This window comes from Cyprinodon tularosa, unplaced genomic scaffold (assembly GCF_016077235.1).
Source record: "Cyprinodon tularosa strain WSP-4 unplaced genomic scaffold, ASM1607723v1 ctg141, whole genome shotgun sequence".
NCBI lineage: Eukaryota > Metazoa > Chordata > Actinopteri > Cyprinodontiformes > Cyprinodontidae > Cyprinodon > Cyprinodon tularosa.
This window is the reverse complement of record NW_024038232.1, coordinates 375,721-395,949: the sequence shown is the minus strand read 5'-3', so window position 1 is coordinate 395,949 and position 20,229 is coordinate 375,721. Positions and strand designations below refer to the sequence as shown.

Below are 20,229 nucleotides of genomic sequence, written 5' to 3'. Positions count from 1 at the left end.
TTGGTTCTAGGGAAAGTTTATTCCTATGACCTAACTGTATAAATGCGTAAATGCAACTTTAATGCTGATTATGTATCTACAAATACAAGTGCTTTACATGAATAAGTAAAATCGAAGCAAAATAAAAGATCAAAAAGATAAAAACACAATAAAAGTAGAAGTAAGTAGAAAAAAGTTTAGATTTGCAAATGGGGTGATTTTATTTTACAGCATATTGTAAATAGAAAGATTTAAAGAAAGGAGCAAACAGTAAAATGTTTCCTGCAGACTGCTTCTAAGTTTCCTTAAAGTCTCAGCAGTGTGTTGCAGGCATGCTAATAATTGTAATAATTAATGAAGAAGACGCCCTGACTAATTATAAAGAATAAATACACACACAAAAATTTAGTTTTTGGATATGCCTTGCATGTGACTAACATTTCAGTATTTAAAATTCATGCTATTTCTCTTCTGTAGAGAATCTGAACCTTTGATTTTTCATTGATGTAAGCCATATCAATCAGAACTCAATACTTAAAATATAGGTTGAATCTAGAATATATTAGTCTTACTTTTTTATCCAAATTATAATGAGTTTTAAGACACTATTTTTTATTGACATAAATTAGGATAAAACAAAGAAAAGCAAAATACCTAATATTACAAAACAGTGTAATATAACCAGCCAATTATAATATGTTATGTTTAATTTAAACATTTTTTTATTCTATAGGAAAATTTGAAAACTGAATCCCTATGTTGCTAAAATGGTACATTATGCTGGTGAAGATTCTCAGTCATCCAGGTCATAGTCATTCCGTAAAAGTTTAAAAAACAATCCACTGGACTTTGTTTCCAAGGTTTATTGCATATATGTGAGCCTCAAGACAGTAAATACAATTTTGTGCAAATGCATGAAATTTTGTGCAAAGATGAAAGCTTCGGAGTTAAGAAATAAAGGATTACCTAAAAGGTTAAATTGTATTACAACATATATAGGTTATACTTTTCCTCTCTTAGTTATTCATTATTATAACAAAAAAATATATTTTTTCAGATTTTGGTGTTTTGTTTTTTTGTTGTTTTTTTTTTTCTAGGCAGTAGTTGGCTCTATATTTAAACAATTTTGAAAAGCAGACAGGAAATGGAATTTAAAGAGAGAGCCAAAGGTCAACAGACCGGAAAAGATTTCTGATGTTCAGTTATATTCAAACTGAACTCTACCTTTTAACAACTTAGGCTATTGCTTTGAAATTGTATGATACCATCTGAATTTGAAATCAAGTCTGACTCTTTGCCTCCTTCACACCAAAACTTTTAAAAAGCAGCCTTTAAATTTGATGTTCTATTCATGTGTGTACTCAAGGAAGAAAAGACTTTCAAAGTACCACACCCAGGAGTGGTGCTGCCCTCTGTGTGTTCAAGTGGCAGCTGGAAAACTTGGCTTAAGCCTAATCAAACTGTCCTCCATCTTTGCTGTCATGTTAGTCTGGTTTCTGTGGTAGAGGGCAGTTAAAGTAAATCAATTAAATATACAAAGGCTGCCCTCTAGTGGTGAATATATGAATCTTTTTGTCAGACACTGACCACCCTATATTGGTTGGTCAACTTTCTTAGCATCCTTTTTTTTTGTTACAGTAAAACCTTAAAAATTATATGTAGTGAATATAGACCATAGTTCTGGAATGTTAGCAAAATATTTATAGTTTTCAATTGTCTTTTCTTTAAAGACAAAAGAAAGTATGGTGTGGTTTTTATATCTATGCAGCCCTTGTACGCCCTGTCTAGGAATGTGTCACTATTAATTACCTTCAATACTCTCCTTAAGGTAAATCTGCTAAAAGTGTTGTTCATTCAAAATGTCAGGTCTGGCTAGGAGAGCAGAAACAACCAAAATGCTAAAGGAGGAGCTGCAGACGTCCACATCCTTCAGTAGAAGAATCTTTTCATGGGATAATGGTTAATTCTGCAATCCAAAACATTTGGCATTTTTGGAAAAGGAAGCAAATAAAATACAATACAGGGAATGATTCCAGGAGGCAAGAAGACAAGTACAAGAAAAATAAATAAATAAAATGTGGATAGAATTGAGCTTAGAATAAACCAAAGAGAATTGCACATAACCCAGAATAGTCATCCTAACAGTTCAGCACAGATCAACTGTGTGGCAACATGGGATAAATGTTCAACATGATCCTGAGTCTAAAGAAAGTATAACAGCTGTGGAGGTTGCAGATGTGTGGTCTTTAATAATAGTGTGGTACCAGCACTGCAGACCAAACATCAGTAGGACCTTAACAGCAGAAGGCCAGAAGCATTGACCTCACAACTAATAAACAAAAAGTTTGCTCCTTAATCATCCTATGGTGAGTTGTTTGTTGGATGCGTGAAGTCTGGTTAACAGCCTGGCATCAGGGTGCCATCGTCAACCTCCTGCACTGAGCACCAGCCTACCTGGAGTGACCTGGAAGCTCTTTCCTTTCAGCATCATATTTATTACCCCAGTGATTTTAACGACTACCAAGACTGGACTTTGAGGTGAGCCTTTAGAGTGGACCACCGACTATCACGGTAAATACAAGACTACCTTTCCACAGCATGTGAAAGCATATAAATGTGTCTCTGTTAAGCTGATCTGCATTATGGATATAATTTGTTGTGCAACTTAAATATATTTATTGCTCACCCCTGTAGGGTTGGTAAACATCTTATTTCATCAGATATTATTCGGACTGTAATATATTGTTAATAAACACATGCCCTGTTAGCTGTGTGTTAGAACAACAAATAGAGCTCCAGTAAATAGAGCTCCCATCACAGTCAAACAGGTAATTCTGCACATACATGAAATAAATTCACCACAACTTCCCTTCAAAATATAAGAGTTTATGAACAAAAATCCTTCAGCTCCAAGTCAAACATATTTCAGTTAGAAACTCTTGACTAAAAACAATTCAAACTCAACAAAACTGAGATACTATTTACAAAGAGGAAGGGAAAACATGGATGAAAACCATATTACAGTTTAGCGTTGATTTTGTTTAAGAACCATAGTTTATCTTGAAGAATTAGGGATGTGATTAAATTAGCTTTTCACTAATTTAGAATGACTGGGATGTTTTTAAACAAATGCAAAATGCAAATCCATGAGGTGAACAAACAATCATTTGGCCAAATTTTCTTTTAATAAATGAGTTACTTAATTTGGAACCAAAAAAAACCTTAAAATTCAGTTCTGGATTTAATTTAAGGAAGCGAATGAGAGAAGCTAGGATAGGAGAGATAAGATTTTTGTTTTTAATTTTAATCTGCAATGTTGAGGATTTGCATATATCTACTTCATTCTGATGTCTCCCAACCTTCTGTTGTCAAGCTCTGTGCTGACAGCTGCTGATATAAAAAAGATGTATAGGTTGTCTATCTATCCATCCATCCATCCATCATCCGTCCCTGCTGCGGTCATGAGGGGTAGGTCATTTTGTATCATAAATACTTGTGCATTTTAACTGTGAAATTGAAGTTGCAGAGATAAAGTAGAAGTTTTTATAATAGTAGATTTTTTTCCTAAGTTTCCAAATCATAAAAAAATGACACTTATTTAAATTGTTGAGTAAATTTAGACATAAGAAGGGGCAGATGGGGACATCTACTTTAGTATGCACTGTGCTCCAGCTTATTCATTCCAATTATTGACTTGTGTTCCATTCATGTGTCTGAAATAAGAAAAGAATACAGAATGGTGCCAATGAGTAGACGCATTTAAGTTAAAGGTTTCACTTTATGGAACAATATTGACAGAAAGATAAAACAATTCAAAACTTTGTCTGCATTAAACATGAAAATCATTATAATCAATCAATGTGGTGTGAAATAATCTGTTAGTTTAGCAGATATAAGTTTCTACCTCTCTCTGCTCATTTTCATATATGATTTCTTTTAGTTGTTACATTTGTTATTCATATTTAATATTGAATGAATTAAATAAAAACTTACATGATAAACTATGAATGAACTGCTTCTTTATGATAATCTGCAAACTCCAGTTTTCCTGTTACTTTGATGCCGGTACACTGCATTTTGCCACCGAGTAACAATAATGGATATTACTATTTGATATCAAAACATAAGAGTAAAATCTAATAGACCAGTAAAATTTAGTGATGAATTTGTTAAAAATCAAACATTGCTGTTTAAAAAAAAAACCTCCATCTGATCTAAGTGTGAGCCATTTAGCAGAGATTAATGGCCTAACAAACATGAGACAACAGTGACTTTGTGAATAAATTCAAAGAGTTGTTCCGATCTGGATTTGTATAAAAAAAATTCTAAGACATGACTCTTCATTCTAATAATCTTTGTTCTTTAAAAAAATGTACTAAATAAATGAAGTTTTGTGACAAACTATATGAAACTAAGAGGCACAAAGATTTTTATATTGTCTTTTATTATTGCTTTTGTGATACAATTCATTTTCTTCGGTGTGATTTAAGAACAACTAAGTCCTTCACAGTATGGTTTAAAGCAACACAAACATTCAGACATGTGGAAAAACCAAATTAAGTTTGTAATCTGAATCAGCATCTCAATTAATATATTAATCATCCTAAAATTAGTTCTCTTTCAAAGCAATTTGAAAAAAAAAATCATCTTTGATGATTAAAAACAGCAAGTTACAAGTAAATCATGTTCAGCCTATTCAAACTATTTTTATAGCTTCAGATATAAAAAAAAAATTATAATAATCCGGAGTGCAGATTGTCGGTAAAACGTGGGCATAAAAATTGAATGGTACACCAAGCAAAAACAGAAGTCCAATAATAAGATCATTTATCCCTTCATTTAGAATTTGACATGAAATGTTTTAACAGTTTCATAATGATCCTCACAGTATAACTTCAGGGGGGAAAAAAACATCTACAACATAAACAATTAGGAGATTCTGCTTCTTCTACGTCAGAGAACTTTCTCTTAGCTTCAAGCAGAAACTAAGCCTGAAACTGGCCCCACAGTCGCTATGTGATAGCTGGTAGAGGTCAGTAATGCCACACATTATCATACCAAAATAACTGGTCCCAGTCAAACTGCAGGTGGGTGGAATGCACATCAGACCTGAGCCTTAATAACACAAATATATTATAGATTTAAGACTATTAAGTAGCACAGCAATATTTAACCGTTACTGTGAAATAGGAAGCATGGCTGTATACTTTAGCTGCATAGAGGGAAGCCTAGGAGCAATACAAGCCTGCAGATGACTATAAAAGTATAAACAAATGACAGCATATTTCCTGCAATTTCAGAAATGTTTCCTGCGTATAATCAATCCTGAGGTTTTATTGTCAATCTCCAAAGCATATTAAGAGTAGCACACTAAATCCCACTTCAAAGCCTCGACTTTGAAGTTATTCCTCTGGATCCAAGGCACTAGGCAGTTTCTCCACTGGTGACCTTTGGGGAGCATTGTGAGGCTGAGCCACGGGAAAACCTCTGAGCTTTTCTTGTAGACTACCTACAGACAGTCTCATCTGGTCTTCAGCTCCTTGGAGAGACTTCAGCTCCATGGTATAAAAGATGTAGAGCAGAGAGGTGGTGAGCAGGATGACGAAACACAGAGCAGCCAGCAGGTAGAAGGAGATACGAGGAAAGGGCTGTTCTGCTCCCAGAGTGAAGCAGGGAACCGCAGCTATGGCCAGCTCCAGGAACAGCAGAGCTAAGCCCATCACTCCAGTACGTGCTGCAGTGTAGCGCATCCTCTCAGCACAGTGCAAGCCCACTTTGACTTCGGTGCGTGCCTCAGTTAAAGTGTCAACAAGCTCGGCGAGCTTCTCTAAACAGTGAGAGAGAAAATGGAAAGAGTTAAATAAAATACATTTACCAACTACCTTGAAAAACTGCACCTAACTGATCTTTGTATTGTCCTGTTTAATACGGAAAACACTCTTCATAAATCATTTAGACAAGGAAACATTTTAAAGAACAAATGCATCATTACTCATCTAAAACCAGACAGAAACACCAATGGCAGCAGGTGTGGTCCTCTGCTGCTGTATGTCTCAGCATAAAATGTGTTTGTTTTAGAGATGGAACTTGTAAAACATGGATTTATCCAGTGGTTATTTTAACAACTATTGCCTTTCTATCAACTTGAACTAGACAGCAGGTGCTCCTCGAATATCTACAGAGAACCTTAGTTTACACAGCTGCTGATCTTTGGAGATGAGATGAAATCCCCCTTTTATTTCTACATGAATTGATGCATGGTTTTAGCTTAAGGTAACTATTTTGCCATTGCTCAGGGTTTTATGTTGGTAAAAACCAAGCTATAAAGTAATGAATGTGGTTAGATTTTGTTTAATTTGAAGGGACACAGCACAGGACAAATTAAATCAAGGGACTCAGTCTTCCAAAGGGACACCCTTGCATGTTCATGTATCAAAACATCATAGAAAAGGGGCATCATATGCCGTTTATATATACACACAGCTTAGCTTATCTTGTAGTTATAATAGAGATACCTGTGGGAGTGTCCTGAGTCTTGTCACTTCCAGTCTGAGCTGGGATTTTGGATTCTAGTCGCAACTCTGCAGTGAGAGCCTCGTGATCAGAATAAGGGAGGGGATGGCCCGGCACTGAGCCTTTGGTGGTGGACATGAAATCACAATAAACATCGGTTTTGGAGGAACCCTGAAAAAAACAATAAGTGGATTGAAAATTACTTATAGCTTCTAGAATATGAATATGTTAAAGTGGGATCTGACTCACCTTAAACAGGATGTAGTCTATTCGAATCCCCTTCTCAAAGGGGATTAGTTCATTTTTACCCACAAAAAGATTATCTGCTATTAAAGTTATTCCATTTTCACATCCCTGAAAAAGATCAGACATTTTCAAAAACAAATTTGCAATGAAGAAGTTAATCATTTACATCTGACTAAGCTGAGTTCACTTTTCTCAGTTTCTTGCAAATCACTCTGACAACCAACCAACTGTGATCAAAAAACGCTAACCAACAATGATAATGTCAAATTTAACCCAACTATTTCACAACTATTTGCAGCAAGCAAAAGATGCTCGAACCAAACCCTAATGTTAAGACCAAGCTTCCAGTAAATGAGCTTCACAGTGGAGACTTAACTCCAATAATTCATCAGTAGATTTTTTTAAAGAGAAAAATGGCTCGAACCCCAAATAAGGCTCAAACATATTATAATAAACCATTTCTTTAACTGATCTTTATTACAATTTATCATATTTTCTGCACATGAACAAAATGAATAATCCTGGGTAGCGTTCTTGCTGTTACCTACATCAAATTTAGCCGTTTCTGTATAACAGTCCCTCAGTCCGGTGTAAGACATCAGCAGTCTGCAGCCGAGGTCCTGAGGGTGCATGTTGAGGTCACCCCCCATAATGACAACATCTGCTCCTGTAGAGGTATGACTAATAGAGAAAAGATAAACATATTCAAGGATGCAGCTTAGCATGAAGGTTAAAATGGTTAAATTCCTGTGCTAATTGAAAATCAGAGCAGATGACAGGTGCAGACGTGCAGCAAACCGCGAAAAAAGCTGCAAAAACATGTGTGAGCCGAACTCTCAGAAAAACAAGCTGGAAACAGGTGAAAACACGCAGCAAGCAATTTTTTGCAGCGTATTTCCGTTGCGTTTGTTTTTTGTGTTTGCATGTTTTGGAGTTTCCATTATATGTTTTCGCAGCTTGTTTTAATGTTTACTGCACGTTTGCACCTCTCAGCCACTGTAGAAAACACACACAATCAAACGTTAGAATGAAATAAGTCTAAATGCTCACATGTGGCGATATCATTGCAAAAAATATGCAAATATACTGCAGAATAAACACACAGTATGTAGTGAAGCAAAGACACCCTACCGAATGAACTGCTGCAGTTCCCAGGCCTGAACCACTCTGTGAGGCAAATAAGAGTCCGTCTCTCTGCTGTATTCAGCATGAAGCTACAATTGATAGAGACCAATTCTCACAATTGAAATTAAATTGGTAAACAAATCTTAAAAACTAATTTTTAGCAGAGCTTACATGTGTGACATAAACGTTCACAGTCAGGCCAGCCAGGTTCAGTATGGCCATCCCAACAGCTTTGCCGGCAAACCAGTCCCCATGGTGAGCCTGCACAAGAGAAAATGTATCATGTTTATAGCCGAGAGAAATAAAAGGAAAAAAAAGGACTAAAAAATGTGGCAGTGAAAATAAAACTGGGAATATTTTACTGCTGAAGTTAGCCATTAGTATTTTGCACCAACATCTGCTAAAAGAGTAAGACTATATTTTTCATCCTTTCTGTGCATTTCGGTGGCGCTATTATCTGTGACTCAAAAAAAGCATTGTCACTCATGTCACATGAGATTATTTGTAATGCTGATGTAACAAATGCACCAGGCCCCGGAATAAAAACATGCAAGGCAATGATCCAAGGCAACAGGTTTACCCATACAAGAATAACAGGCATAAGTCTGCTAATATAAACCACATGTAAACAAAGAAAAGGCCTTTTTCCTTTTTTTATTTATGACGCATCAAAACATTTGAGTGTGTGAGAACTAGCAGTTGCATGGCTGCACTACATTGGCACAGGATGAGTGACTGCATTTATTCAAACTAACGGCTCTAATTAATCCTGCTTCTCATGAACTACAATAAGATGTAGCACGAAAAGTTAATGACTGAGTTTAAAATTAAAAGTTATGGTATGGGCTGTGGGAGGAAGGCAGAGCGCCATAGGTCAGTGTTTTTCTATCCTGCTCCTGGTTTAGATGTTCCTCTGCTTCAGCAGCTTGCAGTATCATCGGTGTTTACACTCTCCTTAATGCAGTTCATACGTCACTGTCAGGTTTTTGGTTAATTTATTAATCACTGTGCTAAAGGTTTGCTTGTAGTCTGCAAACATAAATGTTTCAGGAGGTTATTATAACATGAAATACTTGCCATGTATGGGTAACCGTTCAGAGAGTAACGATAAAGGAACGTGTCCTGGATTCTGTGTTTGGAAAAAATAGCCAGACCACTTCCTATGACCCCGCTGCAAAGAAAGACAAAAAAGCAAAGCATGAGTAAAAGATTGAAACATATTTTATATTTAGTTATATCCCCTGAAGAGGTTAAAATCCATAATAGCAAACAAAAGTGATTTATCTCATGAAGTTAACCCTTTTTCATAGAATAGGACTACCAAGCTAAAACAGCTTTGGCGTCGGGTCAAAACAGATTAAACAGCAAAGACTAATCCTTCATGAGGCTTCTTGGCTTTTCATATGCTCAGTCCTATTCATATCAATTTTTCTGACACCCCACTTCTACTGGTCTTTTGTAGATATCATGCCCCGCCCAGTTAAGAGGGGAGCCTGTTCAAAGTCCAACAGATAAGAAATCCTTTATGGGTAGAAGAACACAAATATTACCTTTTGAAGTAATGAGAATAAGGATGAGTGGAGGCAAGCTTGACTTTCAAGCAGATAAAGTCCTTTTCACTCCACACCTTTAAAAAAAATACAAAAAATATGAAATAATCCCTGCTGGTCGAGTATTTCTGTCAGTTTAATGTAAGCCTTCTGTTAGTTTACCAAATGATGAAGCTGTTAAAGTATATCCCTTTAGGAGATTGTGCAACAGCCTTCACTTACCTCTTGCAGTAAGACAATATCATGCTGTTCCTTGCACAGCACATCTCCAATCATTTGATATCGCTGGGAACAGTGTTTGCTTAGATATCGGATCCCCCTGTCAAAAAGAAAAGATTTTGCAAAGGGATAGTTTATATTTTATTCTGTAAAGGAATGTTTGTTAAACATTGCATTTAGAATATCTTCAGACAAAAGTCACTGACCAGCAATTCAGAGAAAAGACTCGCACACCGACACAGTCTGTGTTAGCCATGCTGACGAGTCAGTGGATCAGTAGAGGTGATGACGGGGTTTCAGATCAGGAGTAGTTTAGATCAGATGTGGATACTTGGGAGAATCCTGGTGGATCACATAAAACATTTCTGGTAACTTGAATTAATTTGAGTTTCTGCATTGTTACTATAGGGGACGTGGCTGCACAAAACATCCAGGGTGCATGCATCAACCTAGCAATACGAGAAATTGAAGGGTTACCAAAGGGTTATGCATCTATGCATTAAAAAAATGAACGTGTATGAATGTGATTTAAAGACAGTTATCAAAACAATAAATTATGGAAAACCGCAGAACAAATGATTATTGCATATGAAGCACAAAAATGTGCAAGTCAAGCAAATTGCAGTCTGACAAATAGCTTCATACTTTAATTTCTTATAAATGTTTCAAGTAAGATTTCAAGTAAGATCCCAAAATACACATTATTAGAATTTCATATAATAAACTACTAAAATACTTTAAGTTACAAAATGCTGCGGTAAGCTGCCTGCAGCTGATGATCAATGTGTTAAAGTTCAGCTGACCCAGACCAGTTTCAGTATGTCAGATGTTTTTTTAGCTGAGGTTTTACTTTCCTCAAACACAAAGAAAGTATTTTGGATTTTGCTCTTCGAGATCAACAACAAACCAGTAACATTGCTTAATGGGGAAACAAAAGTATTAAAAGCAATCAGAAGAGGTCAAAGGTAAATGGAATAGAAAAGGGCAAATTTCATAAGTGCCAAACTACAATCAAATTAGCACAATATGTTAAGATAACAAGTTATTGCGTGAATACTGGAGCAAATTTATATTTATCTCCCTGATGACAGATCATGAAAAGCAAACATCTGCAATCTTTGGTTTTAGCTATATCTGTGGTTATTTTTTATATTAAAAAAAATACTTACGGAAGGTCAACTGAAAGGGACACTTTTAAAAAAAAAAAAATTTAAACACCTTATCACACCTTACTTACAGGTTTTATAGTTAAAGAATAGAATAAGGCAAGGTAAATCAAATGCATCAATTGGGCTTAGTTAGCAAGACGTCTGGAAGGATTTTAATATATATATCTATAGATAGATATATATAAAGGACTGATTAAGGGAAATTTATCTACATTAGCGGACATAATTCAGATGAGCAGTGTACTCTGTGTCGCCAAATGAAGTGTACACCTGTAATTGCTGCTCGTGTTGGGACAGAATAGTTAAAAGCTTTTCCGAAAATAGCTTTACTATTCAACGGTTAGCTGATAAAAGTTTAATCCAACCTTTAGAAGCAGCGGATATTAAAATGAATGAAACTAGTAAAGGGCTGCGATATAACACGGCAGTCCATCATATTCAGATAACACCAACCGATAGCTAACAGGCTCTGGAGCCGCGAGCTCCGTAGCTTTAGCTTGTTTATCTATTAACTCACCGTTTGTTAATCTGGAGTGTTGATAGACTTTGAAGTTCACGGTGTGATGATTTTAGTTTTTGCTTACGCCTTTAGACACTTCCGGTTAGCCTCTTAGCTATGGGAAACTCATAGCCGTGAGGTTTATCGTGGCCCTAACTTCGACATAGCGGTATTTTACTTTCCTGGAGATACGTGCCTCTCTCTCTCAGCCCGACTTCCAGTCAGCTGGTGTAAAAAACTTAACCCCTGATTCCACATACTCCGTCAGCGTTCCGCTCCGCTCCACCCCGCTCGCGTACGTCGTGCGGAGTACTTGGCTGTCATGCTAATCAATAACAGCTGTTCCACATTCACCGCTACTGCTCCGCACGTCATCGTTCACGTACGTCTTCTATTTTTTGCTCCGCTCCGGTCCGGCCAGGTCAAGATCCGCATTTGCAAACACACCAAACAGGAAAAGGAACGTCGAGGAGATCCGGTTTGTCAAATTAAAATACAGTAAAGACAGATCGGTAACCACAAATTAGAGCATATTTTTTATATATAAAAAAAAAAAAAAATTAAAAATTTTTGGATGCAAACTATTGGTTCTTCAACATAGCAGGAAGCAGATTTCTCATCTCCATCACAATATTAATTTTATACCAAGAGGCTTAAAAGTTTAATCAAATCCAGTCAAAATAAACCTCTTATTGCAGGTATGGATGAAGAGATGCTGAGTACAAACAAAGTTAATAAAAAAGCAACTTTGTATGATCCTAGTTACCCCTGTTACAAAAATCCACAACAAAAAGAAAACATTTGGGCAGAAACTGCACATATGCTGGATACTGATGGGGATTTTTTTTAATATTTCATATTATATTAAGTGTTCATTACCACATGTTTCGCTCCTATGAATTTAATAATATCACGGATGCTCTCCTCGAGCTCCGGGAAAGTCGGAGCGGAGCAGGACGGGAGAAACAGCGGAGGCTATAGGAGCGCAGCGGTAACGAGCTGCCCGCCGATTACGGATTTTTATGGTTTTGTCATCATTCCAAAGTATTTTGGCAACACTTTTGTACTTTTATTGTGTCAAAAATATCAATAGGATTTCAGTTTTATTGGGTAAATGTCCTTTTTGGTTTTCAACAAAATGAAAGAATGAATGCAAAGAGTTTTCTTATCAATTTATTAATTATTATATGGAGAGATATTTGTGCCATCGGTTTGAGCGCGCAGGAACCAATCCGAGCGCGCAGTGAGACAACACGCGCGCGCGCAAAACCGGTCTGGCGCGCGCTCAACTCTGAAAAACCCTCTCAACACACTGTTCTCGCGCTCAGTTTCATCTCTGCGCGTGCTCGAATCCGTCTCTGCTCGCGCTCGCTCGACCTGCTCTCTCTCCGCGCTCAACACCAGCTGTGCGCTCGGCTGTTTCTCCGCTCGCTCGACTCTCTGCGCTCGCAACTTCAGCAATGTATGTAAATGAACCATACCATCAGCCAATCACACTCAGCTTCTTTTCATCCAATGAAAGCATTCCTTCCTTCTTCTTCTTCTTTTCTATCATGGCGGATCGCAAGCAACTTTAAGGTGCATACCGCCACCTACTGTTCATGAGTGTGTAGCAACATTGTTTTACATCTATTAAATTCTATTTTTTAATTTTGCATTCTGAAGATAACTAAATAATGCTTTCCTTAATCTATAAACATCCTTTATATTTCCTTTATTTCCCAATAATCCTTTAAGACTCCATTCTTGGCCTGTCATTTCAACTACTCTTCTCAATTTTTCCCTTTCAGGTTCATATGTTTTACAGTTCATTAATATGTAAGCATTCGTTCCAAATACTACATCCGGTTAGATGAAAAAAAAATAAATAAATAAATAAAAACACAATCAGGAAAATCAAACTACTCTTACAGTTATTTTGTCAACATTCCTAAGATAGTACTATAAAATATCTTGAATTATCTCAAATAAACTTCAGTAAAACAGTTATTAGATCATTGCCTCATCCATCTCTTTTACCTGCTATTGACATGGATTTAAATTTGCTGTTTTAAAAGAAAAATAAGGAGGATATTTCAGGTTCCAGTATGGTTCAACAGTATATAGATAATGTTTTGGATCATATTGGCCTTACTCTTAGCTTTTGTGGCGGGTGTTTCTTCTTTTTGTTGTTTTTTATGGAGGTTGGCAAACAACAATTACCGCCACCAACTGAAAAATCCTGTTTATCAAATTATTCTTTTTAATATATATAATAAAGAATAACCCTCTTATTTAGAGTCCATCTGTAAAAGGTCTTCTAAATAATAATTGTTAAATTTCAGATCAGGTCTGCTGTCTGAATATTTGCGTTTAAATTAATATAACGGTCGCTGATCTAAAATCAGAGCAAACTAAACTTCTTAATGGAACGATTTCTTCAATCCATTGTAAGGCCAATATGATCCAAAACATTTCTCCTTTGTAGGCTGAATTCCATCACTGATTCTTTTACCCGATTTAAAAATAAATTATGAAACTAAAACAAAACACCATTCCTAATATTGGAATATTTTGAAGCATCCATAAAAAATTTAACATATCCATAATATTTTTTATCTATATATTGTTGAACCATACTGGAACCTGAAATATCCTCCTTATTTTTCTTTTAAAACATCAAATTTAAATCCATGTCAATAGCAGGTAAAAGAGATGGATGAGGCAATGATCTAATAACTGTTTTACTGAAGTTTATTTGAGATAATTCAAGATATTTTATAGTACTATCTTAGGAATGTTGACAAAATAACTGTAAGAGTTGTTTGATTTTCCTGATTGTGTTTTTATTTATTTATTTATTTATTTTTCATCTAACCGGATGTAGTATTTGGAACGAATGCTTACATATTAATGAACTGTAAAACATATGAACCTGAAAGGGAAAAATTGAGAAGAGTAGTTGAAATGACAGGCCAAGAATGGAGTCTTAAAGGATTATTGGGAAATAAAGGAAATATAAAGGATGTTTATAGATTAAGGAAAGCATTATTTAGTTATCTTCAGAATGCAAAATTAAAAAATAGAATTTAATAGATGTAAAACAATGTTGCTACACACTCATGAACAGTAGGTGGCGGTATGCACCTTAAAGTTGCTTGCGATCCGCCATGATAGAAAAGAAGAAGAAGAAGGAAGGAATGCTTTCATTGGATGAAAAGAAGCTGAGTGTGATTGGCTGATGGTATGGTTCATTTACATACATTGCTGAAGTTGCGAGCTCAGAGAGTCGAGCGAGCGGAGAAACAGCCGAGCGCACAGCTGGTGTTGAGCGCGGAGAGAGAGCAGGTCGAGCGAGCGCGAGCAGAGACGGATTCGAGCACGCGCAGAGATGAAACTGAGCGCGGAGAACAGTGTGTTGAGAGGGTTTTTCAGAGTTGAGCGCGTGCCAGACCGGTTTTGCGCGCGCGCGTGTTGTCTCACTGCGCGCTCGGATTGGTTCCTGCGCGCTCAAACCGATGGCACAAATATCTCTCCATATTATTAAGGCTAAATTTCATCTTCATAAGTGCAAATTTTTGAGAAAAAAACTGACTTTTCAGTTTTTCTGATTGAATTTAAACATTATACATTTACAATTCGACCTTCTACAAATAAAAAAGCAAAAACAACTTTATTGGCTTGCAATCAAATTGGAATTTTAGATAATTTATTGTGTTGATTCACTGTGGCATCTGGTATTTTTGTCACCTTTGGTACTGTTTTTCTTTAAACAAGAGTATTTTGTCATTTCTTATTATACTTTTTATTGTTCTCTGTTAATGCTCCCCCATATGTTTTTGTTGTTTTGTGATATGTTCACAATGCTGTTTTGTATTGTTGTGTATGGTAAATAATAAAGTTTAGTAAAAAAAAAATAAATTACGGATTTTTACAAAATAAAACTCTACCTTAGACCAAAATTCTAACATTATCCCATTGTAAAGTGAATTAACTTACAACGCGGACCTAATCATGCAATATTGCAAACTAAAAGCCAATAGTATTAAGGCAATTGTTTTTTTGTTTTTTTTAAATGTTGTTTTATTTTGAATTCCTTACTTCCGTTTTAAGCGACATTTCCTTAACTTGATGGAAGTCAAGTTATTTCTGAAAGGCGTCTGTAAAGTGGACCTAAATGTGGTTCATTTGCAAGCAATATTTACATTTCAATATTATAATAGTTATCCTAATTAGATTTTAAAATGTTGGCAGTCTTTTTTTGTATTTTATTTTTTGTATTTTTTTTTTACCATCAAGCTAAATATGTACTGCTTAATAAAATATCTTCTTTTTTTTCTCTCTCTATAATGATTTCAATGTAGCAAACTTCTGGACAGATATAGGAAAATACCAGTGAAAATAGTGGCTGAATTCTCTAAAATAATTGTGTGCAAAATTTTATTAAGCAAGGGAGTGCAATAAGCCAGTTTCTTTTAATATTATGATTAAAGAAAGTTTCTGTAATCTTAAAATTTATACATTTTAATACATTTACAATACATTAATAAATGTATAAAATACATTTTAAGGCATAAATCTTCATGCCTACAAGCAAATCCTGTTTTATGGTAAGTAAATTGGAGTAAAACTGATATAGGGACAATACCATTATATGGACAGCCTTTACAAAGAGTAGCATCATTTAAATATTTAGGATTATGGTTGGATTATACATTTATATGGAAAACTCATGTAGTTTATTTAGGGAAAAAAAGTTATAAATCTACTGAAAGCCTTGGCTGTGTTGGGTACCAGCAAATGAAGGAGTTAAAGGTTATGACACTGCAGGCAAATTAGCTAAAGGACTTAGATGGAGCAATAAGAGTCAGGATTCCATTTGGAAAAGGGGAAGGAAAATCAGTTATAAAGAGTAAAGAAACAGAAATATGGCAAATGGTGGGATGTTGAGGAAAAACAAAGGTGTTTGTATAACATACAAAACTCTGTATTAGTTAAAAATATTAGTGAACAAATATAAAAGGGAAGAATGACCAAATTATGGGTAGATAATACCTATCTAAATCACACTAGATTTAACTTGTAGGAAAAATACTTATAAACGTATGGGATGTGAAGGGAAAGAAAATTTAGAACATGTGGTGATGGATTGTAAAATATGAGTCAGACAGGAGAAGATTAAGGTCAACAGTAGAGAGGACAGGTCAGTAATTGATTCTTAAATGATTGTTGGGAACGGAAGGAAACATAAAGGAAATTTATTCGGTAAGGAAAACATTATTTATCTTCATAATACAAAATAAAAGAATATGTGAGTCCATGCTGCTACATAATCCTGTGCAATAGGTGGTGGTATGCACCTTAAAGTTGCTTGTGATCCAACATATTAAAAAGAAGAATGATTTGCATTTTCTTTACTGCATGAATGAAAGGTGTCTTATTGTCTATCAACAATCAATGGAAGAAATTGCTAGATTTCCCTTATTTTCTTTGTATTGTATTTTCAGGTTCTATATATTTAGAATAACAAACCAAAAAAAGAGTTATCTATTTTTTTCCCAATAACTGTAGCCTACGTGGCTTACACAAGGGATATTTTTTGTTGCTACAATACTGGGGAAGTATAAAATGGACTCAAATTGGATTTTTACAAGTCCACTAATGTTAGCAATGTGATGAAGCCTCTTAAGAGAAAAACAATTTAGACTCTCACTTGTTTGTCGAGTTGGAAGACATGAGTAAAAAACAGCAGGCACAGTTAATCTTGTGGATCGAAAGTGTGGAAATGGGTTTGTCTGCCTAAAACATATAAAAGGGTTGAGGGCACCAGGCCACTGTAGAGTAGGCTTAACACCGAAGCAAACAAAGGACAGATGTGCTCTCATCATTTATCATGTCTGTTTTCATTGTTCTGTCATTTTTACAAACCATCTGGACCTAATTACAGTAAACCGAATTCTGATTTTACCAACTGTTTTCTTTCCAGAAGCACAGACAACTTATGTGACTTGAAAGTGAATCTCTTGGCTCTCTTTATCTCTCTATTATTTATACAGACCTATTCAGATTTTATATTTAGGCATCTAGACAGATGATTTTTGGCCGTTTAGATAATAAGAATGAGGAAGAAAAGAGATTTAAGTGACTTTAACTTGGCATGTTTGTTTGTATGAGGCGGTTGTTCTGAGTAATTTACTGCTGATTTAATTAAATATTTATAAACGACCAACTATAGGGTTTACAGAGAATGGCCCCTGCAGATTTATGGGTTTTAAGAAGATTAAAGGAGAACAGCAGCTTAAAAAAACAGTTGCAACCAACTTACTGTTGTGCTTAAAGGTTAACATACTCTCCCTCTAAAAAAAAAATGATAAATGCACACCAATTCAATTAACAACAATCTGGAAAAAAGAAAAATAATAAAATACGGATTTTTGTTTAGAAAAATATTTAGAAATAAAACTACTGTCCCAGACAAATGAAAGTACTCATGAACAGTGAACCAACATACCTATCTACAGGTGCAGAAGTCTAAATAAACGTTTCATGAGCATTACAAAAAATACCTGATTTTCAGTGATTGGCAGCTTTTTCCCCCCATTTTTTATGGAAAGGTATTTACATTTTCAAGCACAACTGAATTTTGGCAGCATTCTTGTTCAATGCACACAAACCATACATTTTGGTATTAAACAAAACAAAACAAAAATCCTTGCTTGCTATATCAGCTGCAAGAATCAGATGTTTGGTTAAGATTTGGTGTAAACGTGAAAACATTGATCCTTGATGTATTAAATCTGTGGTTCACATGGGTGGCGTTGGTGTAATGGTGCTGTGGATATTTCTTAGCAAACCTTTAGGGTGTGGCAGATATTTGCATGGTGTGTCTGCAGGTGACACATTTGTCAGTCAGTATGATCAGTAACTCTTAGGAATGTTCCCAAATCTTAAAATTAGTGTTTCAGAATTTTAGAGACCTGGAAGCAAATTCTCCAATCTCCTACTAGCAAGGTGCACATGATAAAGTAGCCAGTTAAACTGTAGGGCAGTGGTCACCAACCTTTTTGGGTACTGAGTCATAGAAGGGGGTTAAAAATTCTGACCTATGAACTGGAGGACTTGGCATTCACCTAAAACTCATACATAATAAACAGATTTTTATTTTTGTCTATTCATTTCTAATTTTCTTAAGATAATTTTATTTTAAAATCCCCCTAAATTACAGGTGCTTAGCTCCAGGTACTCAGATATTCACTTCCATACAGAAACCCCACATCCGTATCTTCAGGTAACACAGAGTACATGTCAGACTTAATAATGTTACTTTAGCGATAGTTTCAAGGTGTTGCTTTATTGTAGGTCTCGTACCATGTCTTAAGGTTGTGCTGTTCTTTTTTCATTTCGTTAGAGGTGATGAAGCAGACTGAAAATGTTTTTTCATTGTCTCCTTTCCATGTCTTCTTTGTTTCATCTTTTCTCTTTTTTTTCTTTTTTCCTTTTCTTCTTCTGTTTTTCTGCTCTATTTACATTGCAGTCTCCATATTAACTGTAAAACTCCCTGCATAATTATAATAAAGCAATTTATATGCATGAAACAAGTGGAGCAGTATGGCAATTGCTGTACTGCTACACTTGTGAAAGTAAAATCTGTTGGGCTCTTTTTGGCATCAAGACAATTATTCTTATTGCCACATTGCCAGACAGGACACTGTTATAAAAATAAAAAAAATCCCCCTAAATGCTAAAATGCCCTATATGATTAATATGATAAAATGCTCTATAAATGTTTAAAGAAGAAGAGAAGCAGAATGCAATGAAATTTCAAACTTAGGCCACGGGTGAGTTGTTCTGTTTTCAGAAGCTGCAGAAGACACCCAATGTACAAAATGCAATTTGTTTTTCTATATACTCTGTGTATACAAAATTACAATAAAAGTTGTCTATGTCTAATGTGGTCATTGAGGGATCCTTGGTGCCCGCAGGCACCACGTTGGTGACCCCTGCTCTAGGGTGTGCTGTAGTTTCCAGGTTTGATCTCCAGCCTGGTGTATTTCTGCATGGAGTTTGCATGTTCTCCCTGTGCATGCTTGGGTTCTTTCCAGGTACTCCGGCTTACTCACACAGTCCAAAAAAACATGACTGTTAGGCTAATTGGCTTCTTAAAATACTCCTTAGATGTGAGGGTGTGTGTGTGAATGGTTCTAAGTCCTGTTTGTCTCTATGTTGCCCTGCGATAGACTAGCGACCTGTCCAGGGTGTACCCCCTCTCTCGCCCATTGACAGCTGGAGACAGGCACTGGCCCCACCATGACCCCAGCCGGGATAAGCGTGATGGAAAAACGGATTGGTTTATTGCATATATTGGTCTCTACTAGCTTTATTTATACGGAAGTCCATTTCATTCACCTGAGAATTTTTTTTTTTAAACAAATAAAGTGATTTATTTTTCATAAAAATGGTCTCATTAATTCAGGAATATAGAACATTTTTATGTATTTTCACAAAAATTATCTTGAAAAGCAGACCTAAAGGTTTTTGTTTGTTTTAAATCATGTTAATTCAGATTTTTGTTTGTTTTAAATGATATTGATTCAGAAAAAAAACATGTTTTTATTTGATTTTGTAAAAATTATCTTGTTAAGCTAGAAAAAAAATCTTTTTTCTACGTGAATGCAAAACGGCCATAAATCCAATTAAATATCCACTCTAATCTTTGCTAAAATGGTTAATTTTCCTCCATTTCTATGTGGAAACGTTAGACTCTTTCAGTAGTAAACAGTTTTACTCACCCAACATTTTTACATTTATTTTTTAAGAAGTAAAAAAGAACCACCATAGGCAAAACAAATTAACATAAATTTAATGAGTTTTCTGGGGAAAATGGCCCCAAAGGCACCATGCGTCCTGTGTTGTTAGATAAATTTTTTGATTACATAGTCCAACCACTACT

The 20,229-nt window shown here is 35.4% G+C and overlaps 1 protein-coding gene across 2 annotated transcripts; it reads right to left on the bottom strand.

Moving 5' to 3' along the window:
- Positions 1–4,406: 4,406 nt before the first annotated feature.
- On the bottom strand, positions 4,407–11,709 carry smpd2b (sphingomyelin phosphodiesterase 2b). 2 transcript variants are annotated; one of them, XM_038278470.1, is made up of 11 exons: positions 11,497–11,709; positions 9,839–9,974; positions 9,636–9,732; positions 9,414–9,490; positions 8,941–9,034; positions 8,035–8,124; positions 7,870–7,952; positions 7,287–7,419; positions 6,742–6,846; positions 6,495–6,663; positions 4,407–5,806 (listed from the first exon to the last, which is right to left on the bottom strand). In XM_038278470.1, the coding sequence occupies exons 2-11, from the start codon at positions 9,886–9,888 to the stop codon at positions 5,382–5,384; spliced, it is 1,323 nt and encodes a 440-aa protein (XP_038134398.1). In that variant the 5' UTR covers positions 9,889–9,974; positions 11,497–11,709; the 3' UTR covers positions 4,407–5,381. The 2 variants fall into 2 exon arrangements, with proteins under 2 accessions (XP_038134398.1, XP_038134397.1); XM_038278469.1 differs by having other exon boundaries at positions 11,319–11,708.
- Between the last annotated feature and the right edge of the window lie 8,520 nt (positions 11,710–20,229).